Raw genomic sequence first — 23077 nt, 5'->3', positions numbered from 1 at the left:
TTTATATGTTTATTTTTTAATGTATTCTAAATTATTTAATATATAAAAATAACATAATATAAAGTATTATAAACTTAAAAATAGGTTGGGTCGAGCTTGAGCCTTGAATGTTTAAGTCTAAACCCGACCCATATTTTAAATGGTTCTAATTTTTTTGTCCAAATCCATTTTTCAGGTCTACTATTTTTACTTAAACCTTTTCAAATTTCAAATAAACCTTTAAGTTTGGGTAAATAACCCGACCTATGAACAGGTCTAGAAGTATGTATTGTTTGGAAAAAAAATACAATCCTTAAGAAATATCAGCAAATCTTGTGATAGCAAAAACAAAATAAGCAAGAACAACAATAGATAGGATCCTCCTTGTACCCACCGAGCTCATATATATACTCGTATCAATGGACTTATAGGAATTAGGGGTGTTTTCTATTACGATAAGGACTTCTCCATTGTAGAACTAATTTTTTGAATTAAATGGGATTTTTCATCCTAAAAAAAAAACTTTTAGATTGTAGATATTAGATTAATATAATTATTTATATATATTTAAAAAAATAAAAAAATAAAATTATTTTTATATTGAATTAATATAATTATTTGTATATGATATATATAAACATAAAATAGTAAATCAATTATAATAATTAAATCTATAATTGTTTAATTCATTCTAATACTAATGATGAATTACATAATTGTTTATGTTGTAGTTTATAATTATGTAGTGTTGATGTATGGTCTAGCTTAAATAAACCTCATTGAAGTGAGTTTTTTTTGTTAGAATTAAATGTCTCTCGTTTTTAATGTTGTCAGTAAGTTAAATATTAGGCATTGAGTTATAAGGTTATTTATTGGTTGAGGAAGTAATTTTAAATAAATTGCCTATTAGTTACTGAACAAGCAATGAGAGATTGGTTGCTCGGCATTGAATTAGTAACTGGAACTAATTTATTAAAGACATTGAAGATATCCTTGCGTCGATAATTGAATCTATGAATCAAACAAAGATTTTACATTTGGCTAAAGTTTTTCCCTTTGAATTTTCAAAACCCCTAAATTTACTTTACTTGTTTCTTTTACTGTAAAATTATTATTGTGGATACGACCCTACTAGCCGTTATCTGCTAATATTATATTTAGAAGTAGATTTTATTTTTGTAGGTCTCGATAGTCTAACACTCTTCAAATGGTCTAAGATATGCTCATTAACCTTCAAAGATTCTAAATTATATCGAGGACAAACAACTCCATCTTTTTGTTGTTCAAAATATCTCAAAAAGTAATATTTAATTCCTCAAAATCTTTAAAAAAAATTCTACAAATATAGCAAAAGTTTTATAAAAATTGAGTTGAAAATTTTACTATATTTACGACATGATTTATATGTATTCTCCATAAAGCTTTAAAATGACTATTCTTTTCTAAAAAACATGTAGAAAATAATAAGTTTTTTTCTGGAAGAGATTGGGAAGAATTTTAGTGGAAAGAAAAGAGAAATGGGACGAGATATATATAAGGGAGAAAGTCGACTCTCGTAATTGCTTTCTTTGTATTAAATGGGTTGATCAAGTTAACAGACAAATAAATTTCATAATAAGATATTACAACCTGAAATTTAACGGTCATTAAAATTGAACTAGTTTGCAATCTTTTTTCTTTTTGCATGTAGGACACATTCTTATATGCAACACCCATGAATATGAAAGCATATTCAAAAAAATTTCTAAATAAAAAATAATTTTAAAAAATCACAATAATCAAGTCAAAATCACATAATCGAGTTAGTACAGATAAGTTCTTAGAATATGTGTACATATATATGAAGTAAATATAGTATGCCTTGAGGCTTGGGCCCATAAAAGGTTCTATGTGGGCGTTATAATTGGTTAGTCTCGGGCTTTCCCAGCCTTTAAGACACCAAGGACTAGACGTAAAAAGACCCTTATTAAGTGTTTCAAAACGCTTTTTTTTTCTTTTTCTTTTACAAGTTCGTTTTACGGTTTATATTTGGTATTTGTAACTGCTATTTTTAATAATATTATCTTTAAGAGTCAAACCTATATTTTTTTTTAGAGTGTAATATGTCTTACCATTGTACTCAACCACTTGTTGGTACTCCTTTTTTATTTTTGATTTCTTGTTTATTTCAATTATTTCAGTAAAAAGACCTCTCTAGTCATTCTCTATTCTGAATATACCCATAAAAGTTTGCATGTTAACTTTATGTCACCTTTTAATAGCTAGTGTCTAAAAAAGACAAAATCAAACAAACTAGTTGACTATTTTGTATTTTTTTTTCTAATTGGATGACCAAAATGAAATTTACCAATAATTGGATGATTACAATAAATCAAGCCAACTCAAAATTAGGAAAACAAATCTGCACTCAACCTAAAACAAGTCAAACAAATCCGACCTACGAACAGGTGTAATATTTTGAACATTAATCCCATTATAAGTTCTTATCATATCTGCTCTTTTCGATACCATGTCTAGAACTAGGCATAGCCATTTTCAGACCTTTAAATAGGAGGATAATGCACTTCAACGTACTTGAACCCATGATCTCCTGCACTAGCAATAATATTAATATTAATCGAGTTAAGATTCAATCGGCAACATTTCTAATATTTTGTATTAAAGAAAATGAGTTGAAATGCTCCATATATTAATTAATGTGGATAGTTGGACCGTCATGTTATCTTTCATTCCAAAGATCATGTAGATACGGAATCATGAGTGGTTGGGTTGTATATGTAATGCATTTCGTCATTTATTTCTTCTATATTGCTCACTCCCATTGATGATCTCATTTAGAATTCTTGTCCTGCTCATCCGTACTCTTTAAAAAAACGTATGTAAATCTTTTGAAAATTTATATAATAAAAATTATTAAGTATCAATATATATAAATATTATTTTTTTAGGGAAGGGACCCGTTTATATCAGTTCAACTGTTGAATTTATCGATATAATTTTACTTGTCATGTATGCAAAGTTTTAAATAAATTTGATATCTCCCTCGTATCGATCTAAAATATTATATGTAAATCATTATTGAACAGTTGAATCATTAAAATTTTAATTGTATAAAAAGTTACAGAAGAGATCCTCCTCTACTTTATAATATATATTATTATAGTACGATAAAATATACGAAAATGATACAGCTTGGAATTCGAATATCAACATTATTTGTTACTCGAGTTTTTTTATTATATTCAAATCATACATTTCATTAATAACAGCAACCATATGTAATAAGAATTGAAGGTAAATAAAATCGAACTTGAGGCTTAATTAGTTCAATAATTTCATATTATAACTTTCAAGAATCGATGATATTTGATAAATTAAATTTGAAATTCGAAATTTTTTTTTAAATTTTAAACTAAAAATGTCTTCTTTTAAAAAAAAAAACTAAATTGATTTAAATAACGTGGGGCATCATGTAATAACTAATAAGGTGTGACTAAATTTTCAAATCTGATTCTTCTAAATCATTTTTGTTTTGCTTTATTGAGTACATTAGAATAATGAAGCTTTGGACAAAATTTGAAAGTCCAATTAGTACAAAATTTTGTGACTTTCGACACAAACCATCATCTTCTTTCACACCATAAACTCGTTACTAACAAATTCCACGTTAAAAAATTTTCATAAATTTTTTTAAATACTTAATTATAAATTCTGATCATATCTGTTCTTTTTGACGTAATACGTAGAACTATTCATAGCCTTTTCTCAACCTATAAATAAAAAAAATGTACTTCAATATATTCGAATCTATATTATACTACATTAACAACAATACACATATCGATTAAGTAAAATATTTTCACAATTTTAAATTTTAGAAAAAATACATATATGAATCAAGCAATTTTCAACAGATCAACGGTGTCCCACGAGAGCATTAATTATTTTTAAGTTATATTTTAATTTTGTCTTTCATAATGGGCATTTGATTTTCTTTTCTTTTTCTCTGTCACATCTGCGGCTATCACATTGAAAGAATCTTTTGAAAATTTTTATTTCCTTTGAATTTTTTCTTCTATTTTGTCAAGAATTAAGGGGTTTTTTTTTTTGTCATAAGAATATGATGCTTTTACTTGTAATTTTGTTGTTATTTTTCTTTATATGGCACTGTTTTTTTATTATAAATTTGCCCATGTAACATGTGGAAATATTATATAATTTTAAAAAAAAATATTTGTTGAAGAAAAAAAAGAAGGGATAATGATTTGGGACAGTCCTTTGAAAATATATATATTTGTTGGGTCAAATCCTAACATTTATTTTTTTGAGAGAATCAGATTAGATTTGTTTGTTCTGTACGATACCAAAATGACAGCACTGTCAGAGATTGCATTTTAAAAAAAAATGGGTTTCTCCTTTAAGCATAAATCAAACTTTAAAAAAAAATGGATCCGTTTTAGATAAATAAAATTTATGCTCTACTTTTTACTACTTATTATCACAAACTTGAACAGACACTAGATACACTCAATATAAAATCACGCAATAGAAAAAAAAACTCTCTTTATTGAAATTAACAGAAGATGAATAGGGAAATATCGATTCTGAGGATCGAGTCAAAATTTTGAAATTTTTATTCAATAAAGTTATAACTAATCCCAACAATACAATTAGAAAAAAATCTATTAGAATAAAAGAAATAAGTAAAAAAGTTCCTTGATGGTCATACAAATTAATCGAAAATTTAGAACAACAGGGGGGAGAAAACGAGGAAAAAAATAACAAAAGCAGTGAAAACAGTAGCAAGTTTTTTTTTGCAAATTCAGGTTGAGCCAGGGTAAAAAAAAAGCTTACCCGAGGCTCGGACCGTTTAGAAAATAGGCCTTGTTTTTTTTGCCAAAGCTCATTTTTCGGGCTTATATTTTTTTCCAAACCCTCCCACTTTTTGGACAGGCCTTCGGGTCAGGTCAGACCATCAGGTCTATTGGAGATTCTCTATTATAGCTATAGGAATTGAATCAAATTAATCACTCTATTATTAAATGGATTAATTTAATCTCTATACTATTAAAAAGAATTAAATAAGTCTAAATTGTAACAAAGTTAACATTTGCGGTATAAAAAATATTTTTTTAAATTATAGTTTAATTATGAACAAAAGATTCATAAAAACTTTAAAATTATTAACTTTGTTAAACGGTAAATGATAACTTTATTATAATTTGGCCTTATTTGATTCCTTTTAATAGTATAATGACTAAATTGATCCATTTAGTAATAGAGAGACTAATTTAATCAGGTCCCTATAATAGAGGAACATTTCAAGTATGTACACCTATATATTTATACATAATAATCATATGAAATTATGTTCGTAAATGGACCATGGAGATCTCTATACTAGGAGTTAGATTGCATTTTGTCTTTTCTACTCAAAAAATGAGTAAATTAGACTCTACACATTAGATCAAAGAGAAAACTAGTCATTATGTTAAAAAATTCATCCGTTTCTACTGTTAAATATTGGCGTGGAGGGATTAATTCAAGCATAATGGATGAAATTTTTAATATACTATGAAATTCATGGAATTTTTTATGTGGATGGACTAATTCAAGCAATCAAACAATGGCATGCCATCAATTAACAGTAGAAATTGATGAAACTTGTAACAAAAGGACCAATTTGCTATTTAATTTTATGTACAAAGATTGATTTATCTATTTTTTTAAGTAAATAGGGTAAAATGCTATCTGATTCTTAATACAAGGACTTTCATTATAGTTTTACCAAATATATTTATATATAAATAAAAGCAAACGAGTAAAAGATGCTGCATAAATAACCCGACCTAAAGAATATATCAATATATAGGGTGTCACGTTTTCTTTTATGCTTGAAATTAAATAGAAGAGAAGAGAATATAATATATAGGTTCCTATAAATTCACATGTTTAGATTATGACACATTAAAAGTTATATAATAATTAAATATTTTTTTATTAAAATGGTAATATTAAATGTTTAAGATTAAGGGCTTGAATTTTTTTATCCAAGTTAGTCCTTAAACTTAGCAATTATTCTTGTATTGGGATCTGAACTTAACAATTGTTTCTACATTAGAGCTTGAACTTTAGGTCCAGGGATTAACTTAGATTGAAAAGAAGTTTAGGCCTCAATGTTGATTAATTTTTTTAAATTCAAAACTAAATTGGCACAATATATAAATATTAAAGACTAAAATTACTATTATACCAATTTTAAAAACTATCACATCATCTTTCGGTGATTAAAAAAGATATAATCGAAACATGTTTAACCATTTATTAAACGAGTATTGTCTTTAAAACAATGGCATAGCAATGGTGACTAAAGAACAAAATACATGTACAATGGCACGCAAAAACTCTGGGGGTAAAAAGGAAAAAAAGAAGACATAATCTGTTACAAGAGATGAACTTCACAGATTCTGTTGTGGTAGGAAGGCATCAATGGAGTACGGATAGCATGATTGATTGAGGTAACAAAAGATGGGAGGATGATGATGCTGTGAGAGAGTATCCAAATCTTAATCTTTTTGGTACCAATTTGGACTGCAACTGGGACCCAAAATTCGTACAAACACAACTTTGGTTTCATATTATAATATTGGACTATCATCATTCAAACGTATCTGATATTTGCAGATACGTACTCGGAATATGAGATTGATTCTTTTGAAGTTGCAGGCCACTGCAAAAATTTATACATCACAAGCAATATATATATATATTTAATAATGGTAGATGGTTCATTCGGGATCATATATAAATATAATATATGTTGATATTAAGTAAGAATTATGGTGGTTGATGATGGTTCACTCGGTGAGATAATTGTAGGAGATGTTATTAGTGTTTGGAAGAGAGAGTTGGAGCGATATCTTGAATTCTTGACCTTAAAAGGGTCTTATAATAGGCGCGTATTACATGCTGGTTCTAATCGATATATAGATATCATTTTCTTTTAGATATGAGTAGGGTGAGTATTCGATCGAGTCGAGTTGAATCGAGTCAAAAAATTTTAAATTAGTCGAGTTGACAAATCCTATTTTAGTAACTGAACTCAATTTTAATTTTTTTCGAATTGAATCGAATCGAGGCAAAAAATTTCAAGTCAAATCGAGTCAAGTTAATGAATTCTATTATTTATACTTAATGTTGCGTTTAGATGGGTCGATTATTTAATTAGTAAACGAAGTATAAGATTATTTAACTACATGAATAATATAATGAAACTTAATGGGTTAACATTTATCAAAATGACGTATTTTTATCTTTTAATTTAATTATTTTAAATTTTAACTTTTTAAAAAAGTAAACATTTATCAAAACAACGTAGTTTTGTCTTTTTTTATTCGGATTTTCGGATAACTTGAATTGTGTAATTCATATTTGAGTCAAACCGAAAAACTTAATTTTTTATTCGAATTGATCCGAATAAGTTGATTAATTCAAAAATTCGAACTATTTAATTTAAAATTTAAATTTTTTATCGAGTTTTTCGAATCGAATCGAATTTTGCTCACCTCTAAATATGAGTTGCCTTGACAAAACAATAGTAGATATAATCTACAAATATCTCTCATCTATCCGATGTGATCCCCATAGTGCATGCTTGCGTTGTTGTGGGCTTATGTAATGGAAGGTGTACTACAAAAGGTAAATTCGCGAAGCGTTGGTATAACAATAAATTAATACTGTTCTTTTATTTTCGTTGACATAACTCATTTCCTTTAAATCTATTCCTATCAAATTGATTGTAATTAACGCATTAATTGATATCATATTCATTCGAATCAATATAATATAATAAAAACTTAAATTTAAAAGAACTTAAAACTCAAAACGAATCAAATCTAAAATTTATCTAAATTTAGAATAATCTGAGCCCTATTGACCCAATGGCTCCTACTATTCTAGGATGTATATTCTAGCTTATCGGCTGAAAATTTGTGCTGTAAAACACCCTAATAGACAGCCAAAAGCACCTATAGCAAGTTGCATTTGCAAGTGGGATCGTTTGGTCAAACTTTTTTCCTTTTACCTTAGGTGCTCCAATAAGTACCTTCCACCCACGGGCATGACAGCAAATCTTCTTCACCATGCTCGATATTTGTATCCCATACATATTCAATTATAAATATAAAAATATTGTTTTTTAAAATTAATTAAATACATTATAATATTTATAAAAAGATTAAATATATTCATATCAAACATATAATTCGATGTAACACAGTTTATAGCTGTCAATTATGGGAACTGGTGAAAGAGAAATATGGTTAAGTTCAAATCAATCGAAAAGATATTCCTTACACTCTTCACATGATGAGCCAACTTTACTTTGGCAAATTAAAGAACAAATTCATATGCTGCGTAATTAAGAAACGTGCTTTAATTATTTGTACTTCATTTCATTTTTCATGCACGTATGGGTTTAGATATGATTGCTGTACGTGATAAGGGATCACAGTGGACATAGATTTTGGCGGTGCAAAGTTATTGCCTTTTTTATTATATAATTTATGACGATTCGAATTGATTTTCGATTTTCATTTTAGGACCATGTGATCTTGTAGAGTGATTTTGATCTCAAAAAATATATTCAGTATCTTATTATGTCTTCCTTCTTTTCTCTATTATGTCCTTACAAAATTTTCAAGATAATGAAAATCTTAAAATTTAAAATGAAAATATTAATAGGGCATTGAACTATTAGAAAATGATAATATTTTTATTTCATACAAACTTTTCCCGTAAATATTATCAAAAACCTTTTAATCCTATAAGCAGGATTAAGAAATAATGATGTTTTTTCTTTAGTTGATTTTAATAATTTAAATATAGGTTAAAAGCACATGGTAAATATATGTAGGATTATTATATTGACACCTATAGAACAACTCATTTAAAAGAATATATATGAATTCTCCCCTTTGCCCCACTTTTCATAATGTTTTGAATTTCACATTCATGATTAGGAAAATTCACTACCTCACTTTTTTTTTTGGTATAAAAGAAAAAACAAATTAAATTCAAATGATTTTACATGTATAATAATAATAATAATAATTTGTAGGCCCAGCTTTGGGGTTGTTTGAGAGTGCAGATGTCCAAAGTGTAAGGCTAGAAGGGACTAAAAATAAAATATTTTTTCAATTTTTAATATGGGAAAAAAATTTAGGACCCCAAAAGTTTTCAGCTTTTATCGTATTATATTTTATAATTTCTTTTAAAAGACATCTAATTTATTATTTGTCTAAAGCCTCAAAAATATCAAGAATGGCCATGATGATTTGATATATATGGATGGTGAAAAATTTTAACTTTTGGCTAACTTTTTACCCCATATAATAAAAAATTGTAATTTGAAGATAAGTGTAATTTAATTATAATTCATGAATTAATAATTATTTCAAAATTTTAAAGCGGATAGAGACAGGAAAAAAAATTTAGTCTCAAAAATTAAAATTATGATTCAATTAAATAATAAAATCTCAAATTAACCTTTAAAAAATTTATAATTCAATTTCGTTTTTATGCATCCCAATTATGTGGAGGCACCATTGTTTTCACTGTATGATGTTAGGTATAAAGAGACCTAACTATCACTGTTTTGCCATGTGAGTATGGCATGCTTAGTTGTTATCAGCATATACAGTTTCTTGATGTTCCCATCGGACATTGATCTTTCTTACATTTGATTTGTCATGTTTCTTAATATTTTAGACAATTGCATGTTGCACATGAATGTTAAACATTATATTCTTAACTACATTTTAAGATTAATACAAGCTATATAGGTGCATGGAAATTGTTGAAGGGTCTCCTATCTGACAGGTCTTTATACCTATCAGATCTTTAGGTCAAAGATTTTCCTTTTGAATTTATGTTCTTTTTTTTAGTCTAAATACTTGAATTCCAACCGTATCTAGGACATAATTTATATCATTATACAATTTCAATATAATTTATTTTTTTATAAAAAATATTATAGATGCTTGGATTATTATTTTTAATATTTGTATATAATTGTTTTATTATTTTTAATATTTGTATATAATTGTTGAATTAAATATTAAATCTAATTGATGAAATTATTGTCTACTAAAAAAACATGGTTAAATTAATTACTAATTGGTCATTTCTGTTAAAAATTTTATTTATTTTATACTATTAAAAAGACAATAACATATAGTATGCCACATGTACCTCATATTGACGTACAATGATCGATTTTTAACGGTAGTAATAAATAACCATTTTGCTCTTTGATCTAACATATAGAGACTAATTTACCCATTTTTTAATAGAGGCGACAAAATGCTATCCAATCTCAAATATAGGGGCCTCTATAATACTTTACTAATAAAGGGAAACATGTAATTTTCTTCCTTGTGCATGGCATGATACTTGTCCTCTAGTTATATTTTATTGTTGAATGCAAATTGCTTTTTTTAATATTCCTAGATAATATAGTTGATGTCTATATATATATATATGAGATAAGTTTAGATCCTATAATTAAACTTAATTAATTTTGTTCTCCAAAGTCTTTTTGAAAGTTTGAAACTTCATTAATTAATTCAAAAAGAGTTTGATAATTAGTAGGATAATTTTTTTAATTCAGCTTTAAACCAAAATGGGAATTGTTAATTAATTAGTGTTTTCTTAAAGAAAACTTTTTTTTGTAAATTTATTCAAGTTTTTAAAGAAATTTTAATTATATATCACACATTACATGCAATAATTAAGTTATAAAATTATTTATTTTAAAAAAATATTATGTGGGATGATTCAAATGAAAATGTTTTGGCATGATTTATACAAAATTTTTTATATTTAATATAAAAATAAAAATAAAAATTAAATAATTTGATAGGTTAAATTTTATATCTCAATGGTTCCACCCTCATATATCTGGAATTGAAAGTTGGAAATTTTCTAATCCAATCACAAAAAAAAAGAATTTTTTTTAAAAAAATTGCCTTAGTTCATAAAATTCCTCAAAACCTAAAAATAAAAAGCAATTGAATATGCTTTAGATGATTACCTAATTTTGACCAAACTTGCATCCTAAAATAGCAAGAGTATAAAATAATAATATATTTTAAACAATATAATTTATCGAATCTGAAGCCAAATTGACCCAATATTGACTAATTTTGACCATAAGATCATGATCGGACGGTGAAAATAACTCGGCTTTGGGTCCCCCACAAGTAATAAAAATCCATGTGGGTGAGTGGTTACCTGGCTATAGCTATAGCCAGAGGAATCTTTGATGATAATTAATAATAATACTAATCATAGTAGTGATAATCATAGTAATAAAATACACAAAGCATGAGCGACTTTAGAAGTTTTTTACTAATTGAAGAATTTCTTCTCAATTTTTTAAATGTTTCAAACTGTAATTTTATCTTTTATAATGTGTTTTAGCATATTTGAACCCATATCCTTTTGTATTTACAACAATACTAATACCGATTGAGTTAAGACTCAATCGACTTATAATAATTTGAGTAGTTATAATTATTTGGATATATATATTATTTATAATAAATAATAATAGATTCTCAAATTGTCAATTAAAATCATTTGATTTTGTTTTTTTATAAAAAAAATTTACATTATTCTTAATCAATTTAAGAAAAAAATAATAATTACGTAATGTTTTATAAATATAATTTTGACTAGCACTAGATACTGATTAACAATACAAATATACAATACAGATAGCCAACGACGTCGTTTCCTTCGGCTCTAACCTTCTATCATTTCCATGCAAATTTTCCTATGCACTATATATAACCATCTTCTCCCTTTGAACATCTCATAGAAAAATAAGCTAAGACATAGCCTTTTTTTCTTTCCCTTTTCGCTTACATTTTTTTTCCATTAATTTTCATTTTCTCTTTAATTCAAAAAGAAAAAAGAAAGAAACAATGGTGATGAGTTTTCAATTTCCAGCTTATTTCACAGCTATATTCATTATAACCCGTGTGATGTCCATCATGAAGATATCAAAGCCGTTAGATGTCCATCACAAGGATATCAGAGCCGTTGATCTTGCAACCAAGCTCTCCGTCGACCCTTCTGCCATCGAATCAGCCTCTCGAGACTTTGGCGGGATCGTAAAAGCCGAACCCGAAGCAGTTCTTCACCCTTCAGCACCACAAGACATTGCTGCACTCATAAAATTCAGCTACTCCAATTCAGTTCCTTTTGGTATAGCAGCCAAAGGGCACGGTCATTCTGTCAGGGGTCAAGCGATGGCGGAAAACGGGGTCGTGGTGGACATGAGATCGATGGCGAATAAACGTCGGAACGGAACCGGAATCCGGGTCTCGATAGACAGGCTTTACGCCGATGTCGGCGGCGAACAGCTTTGGATCGACGTGTTGAATGCGACGTTGGAATACGGACTTGCACCCGTTTCTTGGACCGATTATTTGTACTTAACCGTCGGCGGAACGCTCTCCAATGCTGGAATCAGTGGACAAACTTTTCGTTACGGTCCTCAGATCAGTAATGTTCTTGAAATGGATGTTATAACAGGTATCTGATTTCGTATTCTTTTTCAATTTTTAATCTCGAGTTGGGTTCAATATTCTTTTGTCCTGTTCACAAAGATTCGAACAATAAACTCATTTTTCAGCATTCTTTGGGTAAAATTACCATATACAACATTATAATAAGAATCGAATCATTCAAAAAATAAATAGATTAATTTATATATATTAGATAAAAAAATCGACTCTATACATTAAATTAAAGTACATGTGACATGACACGCGTAATTATTTAGTTATTTTTAGTTACTTTAATTTTTAACAGTAAAATTAAATAAAATTTTTAACAAAAAAAAGTCAATTTATTTTTAGTCTAATTTATAAAAATTTTAAATAAAATAAATAAAATACATTCTATAATACTTTTATACATTTCTTAGCTGGTGCCTGACGGTTGATCATATGTACATTTAATTTTAAATGGCAGTCCATTTCATGCCAACCTATTGAAATAATTTTCTATAAATGTATTCGTTCTAGGGTCCCCACTAGGAAACCCCATAGGACAAAAGTTCAAACGGTGATCATCATCACCATCATCATCATCATCATTTATATAATGTTGTATGTTGGTTGCATCATGCATGCATGCAGTTATTTACGAGCAAATTTTATTTTTAAATTCAGGGAAAGCCGATTTTTTGACATGCTCGCCGAGGATGAATTCAGAGCTTTTTTATGCTGTTCTTGGAGGTTTAGGACAATTTGGAATAATAACCAGAGCAAGAATTCCACTTCAACCAGCACCGAAAAGGGTAAATATTAGGTTTTTTAACTAGCTCAAAGAATAAAAAAATTAGTCTCTTTCCAGTAAAATTTTTATATGGTTAAAAATTGGTCCGTGCATATTATAGTACGAGAAGATAAAAGAATGAAAATTTTAATTGAAATAATTAATTTGCTTTTTAATATAGAGGAGATAAAAAGTAATTTGATTCTTAACACGAAAACTTTTATTGTACTTTTATGGTAAATACTGTTACAAATTATCATGTTTATTAAGATTGTGGACTTAAATAATTGGTTGATTTAATTATTTTTAAACAGGTAAAATGGGTTCGACTACTGTACGATGATTTTTCATCATTCACCAAAGATCAAGAGCTTTTAATCTCAAAAAATGGAAGAAAAGATAAAAGTGCATTGGATTATTTAGAAGGTTCATTGCTTATGGATCAAGGCTCACCAGATAACTGGAGATCGTCCTTTTTTCCATATAAAGATCATCCCAAAATAATCTCATTGATAACCAAGCATGGAATCATATACTGCCTTGAAATCGTTAAGCATTACGATGATCGAACAAAACATACAGTCGACAAGGTAAACTAAAAATAATGGTCGAATTTGTCGGTGTCGTAAAATTATAAGTAGTGCATATCATATTGATTTTGTATGTTTTTTTTTTATTATTGCAGGAGATGGAACAGGTTCTGCAAGGTATGAATTACATGCCTGGATTTATATTTGGAAAAGACGTTGGGTATGAAGAGTTTTTGAATAGGGTTCGAAGTGGGGAACTGAAGCTTAAATCACAAGGATTATGGGATGTTCCACATCCATGGTTGAATCTTTTTATACCTAAATCTCAGATATCGGATTTCAACAATGGTGTTTTTAGAGGCATTGTTCTTGAACGGAATATTACTACAGGACCTGTCCTCGTTTATCCTATGAACAGACAAAAGTAAGTATTTCTTTTTGGGCTATTTTGATTAAATGCCTCGAACTATCACCTATATTCTAAATTGGTCCACATCTGATTGAGGAGTTCAAGTCAGCTTAGTTTTCAATTTAAGCATTAAATGTTGTTTGAGTATGTTGTGTACGGAGGCGAAGCCGGAATTTTTTTTTTTGTGGAGGGTCGAAATTATTAAGTTATAATATTTTTTTATGAAATCTAAAAATGCAATTTCACCCTTGTATTAGATTATATTTTTATAGTTTTTAGGATTAAATCAAAATTTCATCTTTTTAGAAGCTAAATTACAATTTTTCATACATTAATCTATAATTTTATAAATTTTAAACGGTTTAAAACATAATTTTTCCATTTTAGGATGCCAAGGCACTACTCTTCTTTCACCCCTATGTGTGTACCTACCATATTGACAATTTAGATCTAACATATTAAAGAAGGAAAATTATTTCATTAATTTAACACGTCAAATCTAATTTATTCATAATGTATGTATACACTTATTTACAATTTAATCCATGTATTTTAAATATTATCCATGTAAAATATGAACGGTCGTTTAATATTAAAATTGAAAATTAAACTACAAGAAAGACTTAATTGATACGATGACTAATTTAAGTAAATAAAATTTTTTTAACCAAAAACTTGATCATCATGAATTTTATATATAAAGCATAAAATAATGAACAATTTGAATGTTTGAATTAATGGCAGGTGGGATGATAGGATGTCAGCTGTAATACCAGATGAAGAAATATTCTACACAGTGGGTTTTTTACATTTAAGTGGATTTGATACTTGGAAAGCTTTTGAAGACCAAAATAAAGACATAATGAGGTTTTGTAATAAAACTGGAATTATGCTTAAGCAATACCTTCCTCATTACAGTACTAAAGAAGAATGGGTTCATCATTTTGGCTCAAAATGGAAGGTTTTTCAACACAGAAAATATCAATTTGATCCAAGAATGTTATTGTCACCAGGCCAGAGAATTTTCAATAATAATTAAATCCTAATTTTTTTTTGTATTTTTTAGGGTTATTAATTAGGAGGAAAAAATAATTACTATGTCTAATCTTTTCATGGTTTGTTAGGGTAACTTTTTTTTCCATGTATTCTTTAAGGGTTTTTTTTTCAAGAAAATTTTACCCATGTAATGAAAATTATTAAATTTTTTTTACATAGAATGTTATTTTTATATGTATTTTTTTTAATTTTTACTTGTGTTTAAAAAATTATCCACTCTTCACGTAATAAAATTATATATAAAATTTGATTTAATATGTAATTTAATACATGAATTTTGATTTGATATAATGATACACATAAAAATTTGATTGCAATCCAGACATACACATAAAAATTTGATTTTGATTCGGTTGTACACCTTTTAAAAATAATAAATACAATAGTTTGTTTTTATATTGGATCTTAATATAATCATTCATGAATGCAATATATAAACGTACAAGTTGATAATGTTATTAGTGGTTTGTTAAAACTGAATCAAATTAAAATTTCATTTATAAAAATTACACAATATCAAAGTTCATGTATAACATTACACATTAAATAAAAATTCATGTATAATTTTAATATTTATCTCTATTAACCAGTGAGGTAAACAAGGTGAAGAAGATGGTAGTAGAATAGAGGAGAATGAAGCAAAGGCTGGGAAGGGTTTTAACTTTTTAAAGACTCAAGATATCAAGAAGAAGGAATGTCTATGTGAATGTGTATAAGCTATTTGCATGACCCTTCTACAGTGGGGACAAGCTTGAATACCCTTAGCGATGATGATGATACTACATTTTAAGATGAGACATTCTAGGGTAACTAGCAATCAATTTCTCTAGACCTCCACATAGCTTTCACATAGTTTTAGCGAAGTTGTCCCTTTTTAAAAATTATTAAGTTTAGGTTCGTGAACCCCAAGTTCGCAATATAGTTGGTCTCATTGAGGGACACGTGTTTAACTCTCTATGAATGCACTATAACATCAGTGAGGCTAGCTACACATGATATAACAATCCCTTATTTTAAAACATAATTTTTTTAGGGTTTTTCTCACCATTTTATTAATTAGTTTGGTTGGGTTTATGTGGATCTAATGGCCCTCTTGGTATGAAGTATAATATTCCATATTCTTAAACCTTTTTCAATGTTTAATTAGAATAAGTTTATTGGATGATTGTGGATCTTAATTGAAAATAGCCACTATACCTACATTTGAAATGATAAGGTTGGTAGGATTATTCTTTAATACAATAGCGGTGTGAAATCAAAAAATTTTCATGTATTTCATTTATTTATTTACTTTAATTTTTTTAAAAATATACTTATATACACTTTTATTATTAAATTACTTGTTGAAAGTAGTGTTTTAAGTCAATTGATGTTAATTTTTTTTAATAATCTTATTATAGGTTTTGATCATATCTGTTCCTTTTTACACAATATAATGCTTAAAAAAACTCATAGTCCCTCCTCAACCGATAAAAAGGAGGATAATACGCTTCAGCGTACTCGAACCCATATTCTCCTGTATTGACAATAATATTCATGCCAATCGAGTTAAAAAAAAAGGAAGAAAAAAGAATATTATCAAGAAAATATGTAAATCTTATCCAATCCTCACAAAAAAATGAAAGAATATTATGATTGAAAAAAAAAAGTGGAAAGAAAGAATCACAATTCAGTTCATACTACACTAAGCAAAAAAGAATGGGATCAAATGCTTAACAAATTAACATGTCCAATAAGGACCAAAATGAACAAAAATTAAAGGGTATATATGATTGGTGTACATGGTAGGCAGGACAAGATTGCCTCCAATATTCAAGGCATATCAATTAACAACATTGTCCCTTTATCATGGCTGCTAGGATTAGAAAATTAGTGTTAGGGTTTTCTAAAATTCTCATTACTTAATTAAAAAATATAATATTAATTTAAGAGCTTGTATTTGATACATTATAATATTTTCTTTAACTTCATTAATTGATTTTTTTTATTTGTTGATTAATTCACTGGTAAAATAATAAAAACACATTAATATTAAATTCAATCATTAATCAGAACAACCCATACCCTATATCTAGAAAAAGGAAATCTTTATTCTTTCAAAATGAACTCAAAACCAGGAAACATGGCTGCTCCCTCCCCCTTATTCTTTTTACACTTTTTCATTAATTAATAAAAAAAAAAGCTTGTTTTAGAGTCCAAACAACAATCGCGATTCAAATTTAGGCCACACTTGGAACAATAAACACTATTAATCATCAAGCCATCACAAAGAATTTTTAATCTTTAATATTGTTAATCAATTAAATCGATTCCACACTAACTCCAACTGTTTTAGTTAGTGCTTATCTATTTAATAATAAAAATTAAATAAATTAAACATACCCTTATAACGTTCAATAATGAAAAAAAATATTGTCTAAAATTAGAGTTGCTCATGAGCCGAATCGGATTTAAAAATAATATTAACATACTTTATGCTTATTCAAACCCGGTTCAGACCAAAACCTGAACTTAAAATTTTATCCAAACCTATTCATATTTGTAAAAATGTAATCCAAGCCTTAATATTATTTTTAAATTTTTTAACAAATATTTATTTTATTTTAATATTTAATAATTTAATAATTTTTTATTTATTAAAATTTTTTATATAATCATCTTAATATTATTTTAATATTTACATTAAAATAATATTATATATTTAATATAAATTTATTTTATTAATATATTATAAATTACATAATATAAAATATTATAAACTTAAAACGGACTAAACTCAAACCTTAAATATTCAAACTCAAGTCATATTTTAAACGGACCTAATTTATTTATCCAAATCATTTTTCAGACCTAATATTTTTACTCAACCTCTTTCAGATTTCAAAAAGACATTTAAACTTCATAAGATAACTCAACTCATAAACAGATATATATAAAACCAACCATACTCTTATATTTTCCATGTCTTTCTAATTTTCTTCCCACTTTACCATACCAAGCAATGCCTAAGTGACATAAACAACAAAACTTAATTTTCACACAATTTTATTTCAAAAGAGTGTATTCAATAATTTCAATTTTGAATATCAATATTTGTTCTCTTTTATATATTCCTAACATCCTGACCAAAATATTAAAAACTATTACCTTTTCTTAAAATGAACCATTTACTTTATTTTATCCAAATAAGCCCTATTTTTTTCTTTTTGGTATAGAGGAAGTAGGAGGATGATGGCAGATTCTAACATTCAAACCCCAGAGAGACAAAGTTACCACAGTATATAAATAAATACTACTATATATAACATATATTTGGCCTCAATAACATGTTGAATAGGGCTGGACATATGACAGTAGAGAAGTTGGAGAGTCCAATGAAGAGCAAGTAATTTTTCAACCTATTGAACCACAAAAACATTCAAACCCCACTAGACCATACATGTACAAAACAAATACAACTTAACAAACTTTACCTTACAATGCTGTCTATTCGTATGGCAAAAGGTTGAATGTTTACTGTGAATCGAAGAACCTTCAAATCCTTCAGTCATCATGTCCACTGAAAAATTCAATCAGCAAAGGAATGAACCTGTAAGGGGAACAAAGGGGGTTTCGTTCCGAGTCACATGCATACTTAAGCTTCAATGGCAGTAACAGCTTCTTCATCGGTAGTATCAGTTGAAATTATTTCTTCTGATGCATCCCCATCAGAGATATCACCCTGCCGTTCCTTTTTGTTCTCAGGTTCAAGTAGCTTTTCCCTAAGTTTCGTAGCAAGTTCTTCCCGTGCACTTTCGTTTTCAACCAAAAAGTTTTTGAAGGCTTCCTTGCCATGGATTTTCTGGTCATTGAAAGTGTAGAATGAGCCAGCCTTTGTAACAAATTTGTGTTTCGTTGCCAAATTTATGATCTCCCCTTCCCGGCAGATTCCCTTTCCAAACTCAAGCTCGAATTCAGCATTCTTAAATGGCGGAGCGTGTTTGTTCTTCACAACCTTCACAAGAACTTGACTTCCAATAGTCTAAAGATCATAGAAACATCAATAAACACTATGATACATGGAAAAATATAGCAAATTTGTTCGACTGTCAAAGAGAATTATCGAGATTTGGATATTTTATAATTTCCTAATCTTCATGACAAGTCTTTTGCACTCAAAACTGGATATGCAAGGCAGTAAATAGTGAAGATTGATTAAAGAATTTAAGCCTTTCAAAATTATATTAGCCAGCCTGTAGATTTGAGCAAAAACAATATAACTGCATGTTTAACTTTCTTGGGAATGTAAGAACATTGAAAGGAAATTTTAGTGAGTTGCTCAACAGAGATTAAGAGCATTGAAAGGAAATTTTAATGTGTTGCTCAACAGAGATTCAACCAAGATAAAGGAAAATAATCAAATCACTGCACCTAAGAAAATTTTAGGTGAATTATAAGATCAGAGACTTTCTTAAACTGTTACATCCAAAATCAATTCATGCAAGGAAAGAAAGGATACAGCTTGGTACCTCTTCTCCTTTCTTGACCAACCCAGTTCTCCGAATATTTAGACGAACTGAAGCATAGAACTTTAAGGCATTACCACCGCATGTAACTTCGGTTGGCCCACCAAATCCAAAAGTTGAAAGTTTTGACCTCACCTGATAAAAGTAAAAAAGTTAATTTCTTATATAAAAGCATGAAATTTCCATGATTCATTTGGTATTGCAAACCTAGAATCTTGCAAGAACTCCACGCCTGACCAGAATTGGGGGCAACAGTTCAGCTAGGAACATTCTATCAGTCTGACTAGAAGCTTTAAAAAAAGGAGCAAAAAGTTTGCCAATGGGCAAAACTCTCGATGTCAATGACATGGAGTATAATCTTAATCTTTGATTAAACCACCTCAAAGCAAAAAAGTTGCTCATTTTAACAAATTGAAGCTTTAGAGAACTATCATGCTAATATTAAGTTTATCAACAAAACTTATCAAGGGCATACTCAGGATATAAATCGTATACCTGATTTATAAAAATCAATATGGTTTGTGACAATGATAGGGAATGACTCAATTTACGGAGAGCCTGGCTCATCAGTCTAGCTTGCATTGCCATATGAGCATCACCCATCTCACCATCAAGCTCACCTTTAGGCACTAGAGCAGCTACCTGGCATGAAAACAAAATTATTTCAGGACTCACTTCCAAATAAATATAAGAAAATCAGAATATAACATAGAAAAAAACTATAGAATTCAACCCTTCAACAATGACTATTCCAATTGATTTGGCACAAAAAAACAATTATTACAAAAAATCCTCCTCACAGCATGTTCTACCAGCTAACAGCAGTATTTATTAGACCAGACTCCATAATGGAAAAAGAAATAAATCCGAAAACACCTTACACTGTCAACAACAACAACATCAACAGATCCACTCCGTATAAGGGTGTCTACAAGACTGAGAGCTTGTTCTCCACAATCTGGTTGCGAAAGAAGTAAATTCTCAGTGTTTACTCCAATTGTCTCAGCTAGAGCTGGATCAAGAGCATGCTCCGCATCGACAAAAACACAATAACCTGCATATTATAAGATTCTAGAAACATGTAAGCATCCAGCACAGAGATAACGGCAACAACATCAACAGAACAGTAGTCACAACAAAAACTCCTCCACCCTCCAAATGTAATCACCTTATAAATATAAGAATGTCAAATCGCTCCATACAAAACTCACATAATGATATTGGAAAGTAACAAGAGGTCTAGCCGTAGCTTCCTACTATCAGTTTTAATCATCAAAGCATAAGAGAATTGTTTATGAATAATGAATGTCATATGAATGAGAAGTTTGTCGTAAGTCGTAACAAATCATAAATCAGACAGTACTAAGTTAAACTACATTAAATGACCTCCTTGTTTCTGTGCTTCAGCAATTACATGAAGTGCGAGTGTTGTTTTCCCAGAAGCCTCTGGTCCATATATCTCCACAACACGGCCCTGTAATAGTCCAATAAAGTGGTGTTTAAGGAACTAATAAACATCATAGGCAGCTATCACTTAGTAGCAGGAAAAGGGGGAATAAACAAAACGAGAATTGCGGGGTACCTTTGGAAGGCCACCGATACCAAGTGCTACATCCAAAGCAAAAGAACCGGTGGAAACTACTGGCACATTTCGAGGAGACTCGGAACGACCAAGCCACATAATAGATCCTTTTCCAAAAGAACTAGTAATCTGATCCAGGGCTTGCTTTAGAGCTAAATCTTTCTTCGAAATATTCTCCTCACCAGAATCACTTCCATCTGACTTGGATTTCCTCCTACCTTCAAAGCGTACATGCATTAAGTAAGTACCATATTTATTTTTTTAACTCAAAATAAAGTCAACTCAAGCAAAATAACTAAAGAGCTCCATCATTTAGATCAAACTTCCTTTTTTTTTTTTTACAGAAAGGACCCTGAATTAACCACCATACTCTATGGTAAACTTGACTTCTTTCAATTAAATATCATCACAGCATTCAAACATGAATTAAGTTAATAAAAAATGCCACGAAAAAAAAACACTCTTCTACAGTCACATGCAACATTAATTTGGGTATCAACATTCTAATTAAAAGCTCGAAATGGAAGTTTCAATACCTTTAGAAGAAAAGTTACATAGCTGTGAATATGACCCTAATACCCCTCCTCTACATATCTGCAAAAAAGAACAGATTCGAAGTTCCATGAACACAGTGAAATACAATCAGATACTTTTAACATGAAAAAAAACAAAAGGGCTGTGATCTTATCGAAGAAAATAAACAAAAGGGTAAGCATTAAAACCTGTGGAGCATGGAAAGAATGTTTCAAATGAGAAATATTTCGAAGAAACCTCGCCATATCAAGCACGGGAAGAACAAATTAGCAAAAAACAATGGGTTTTGAAGGAAGGGGATTGAAGAACAAATTAATTGAGCTTAAATGTTATTCCATGGACTAAAAAATGCTTCGGGTCTTTCTGTTTTCATTTGGGGTTTAAAAGGAAGAAGAAATGAGAGCAGAGAAACAAAGTGACACCCTGCTCTGTGAAATGTGAAATGTGGAAGTTAGGGTTTTGGGGTTGGGTTTTGTTTCCCTCTCTTTTTAGTGCGGTTAAAATGGCCTCTATATGGCAAAATAATCCAAATTTTATCTATCTAAATTTTATTCTACTTTTAAAATTTTTAATCTTAACTACATTAATTTTTCTATAATTATATTTTTAAAAGCCATTAAATTAAATTATTGAATTTATTTAATAGTTCTTTTTAAGGATGAATCTAATTAATAATTTTATATTTTATATTTACATATAAATATATTTATATAGATGTAATTGAGAATATATTTACATGTATATATAATATATATTTTATTTTTATCAAAATAATATATAATCATTAAGAAACTAAAAACGAGACTATAAACATATATATATATGTGAAAAAATATTTAAAAACATCAATAAACTCGAAACAATACATTCAAACATGCCCGTATCGATATATAATGGTACCAAAACAAAAACGATAAATCTATGGATACGATATTAACTACGGGTCTGTTTGATTGGCAGTAAAATGTTTTCCGTAAAATGATTTCTGGAAAATGTTTTACTTTTCTGTAAAATGACTTACTGGAAAATATTTTCTGGTGTTTGATTGAATCTGTGTAAAATATTTTCCGCTGTTTGACAGATTTCCTGAAAACATTTTCCGGAAAAGTTATTTTTTACATATATTAATATATAT

The 23077-nt window shown here is 28.5% G+C and overlaps 2 protein-coding genes across 2 annotated transcripts; one reads left to right on the top strand and one right to left on the bottom strand.

Annotated features, from left to right (window-relative positions):
• The first annotated feature begins 11853 nt into the window (after positions 1–11853).
• Positions 11854–15478, top strand: LOC107893332 (cytokinin dehydrogenase 3). The gene is made up of 5 exons (XM_016818285.2): positions 11854–12579; positions 13221–13348; positions 13641–13916; positions 14012–14280; positions 15010–15478. Exons 1-5 carry the CDS (start codon positions 11967–11969, stop codon positions 15302–15304), a joined length of 1581 nt encoding a protein of 526 aa, XP_016673774.1. The 5' UTR covers positions 11854–11966; the 3' UTR covers positions 15305–15478.
• A 3125-nt stretch (positions 15479–18603) lies between these two features.
• On the bottom strand, positions 18604–22462 carry LOC107893333 (DNA repair protein recA homolog 3, mitochondrial). The gene is made up of 8 exons (XM_016818287.2): positions 22131–22462; positions 21945–22002; positions 21409–21626; positions 21213–21300; positions 20708–20880; positions 20322–20468; positions 19830–19961; positions 18604–19342 (listed from the first exon to the last, which is right to left on the bottom strand). Exons 1-8 carry the CDS (start codon positions 22185–22187, stop codon positions 18956–18958), a joined length of 1260 nt encoding a protein of 419 aa, XP_016673776.2. The 5' UTR covers positions 22188–22462; the 3' UTR covers positions 18604–18955.
• Between the last annotated feature and the right edge of the window lie 615 nt (positions 22463–23077).

Source organism: Gossypium hirsutum, chromosome A13, assembly GCF_007990345.1.
Source record: "Gossypium hirsutum isolate 1008001.06 chromosome A13, Gossypium_hirsutum_v2.1, whole genome shotgun sequence".
NCBI classification, from domain to species: Eukaryota; Viridiplantae; Streptophyta; class Magnoliopsida; order Malvales; family Malvaceae; genus Gossypium; species Gossypium hirsutum.
The sequence above is the reverse complement of the archived record's forward strand: the minus strand, read 5'-3'. Positions and strand labels throughout refer to the sequence as shown.

Excerpts from the sequence above, each read along its gene's own strand:
- LOC107893332 (XM_016818285.2), top strand. The coding sequence starts at position 11,967 with ATGGTGATGAGTTTTCAATTTCCAGCTTATTTCACAGCTATATTCATT. Across the intron at positions 12,580-13,220 it reads TGAAATGGATGTTATAACAG|GGAAAGCCGATTTTTTGACA; the intron begins GTATCTGATTTC and ends TTTTAAATTCAG. Across the intron at positions 14,281-15,009 it reads TATCCTATGAACAGACAAAA|GTGGGATGATAGGATGTCAG; the intron begins GTAAGTATTTCT and ends AATTAATGGCAG.
- LOC107893333 (XM_016818287.2), bottom strand. The coding sequence starts at position 22,187 with ATGGCGAGGTTTCTTCGAAATATTTCTCATTTGAAACATTCTTTCCAT. Across the intron at positions 22,003-22,130 it reads ATTCTTTCCATGCTCCACAG|ATATGTAGAGGAGGGGTATT; the intron begins GTTTTAATGCTT and ends TCTTTTTTGCAG. Across the intron at positions 19,343-19,829 it reads TGGTCAAGAAAGGAGAAGAG|ACTATTGGAAGTCAAGTTCT; the intron begins GTACCAAGCTGT and ends TATGATCTTTAG.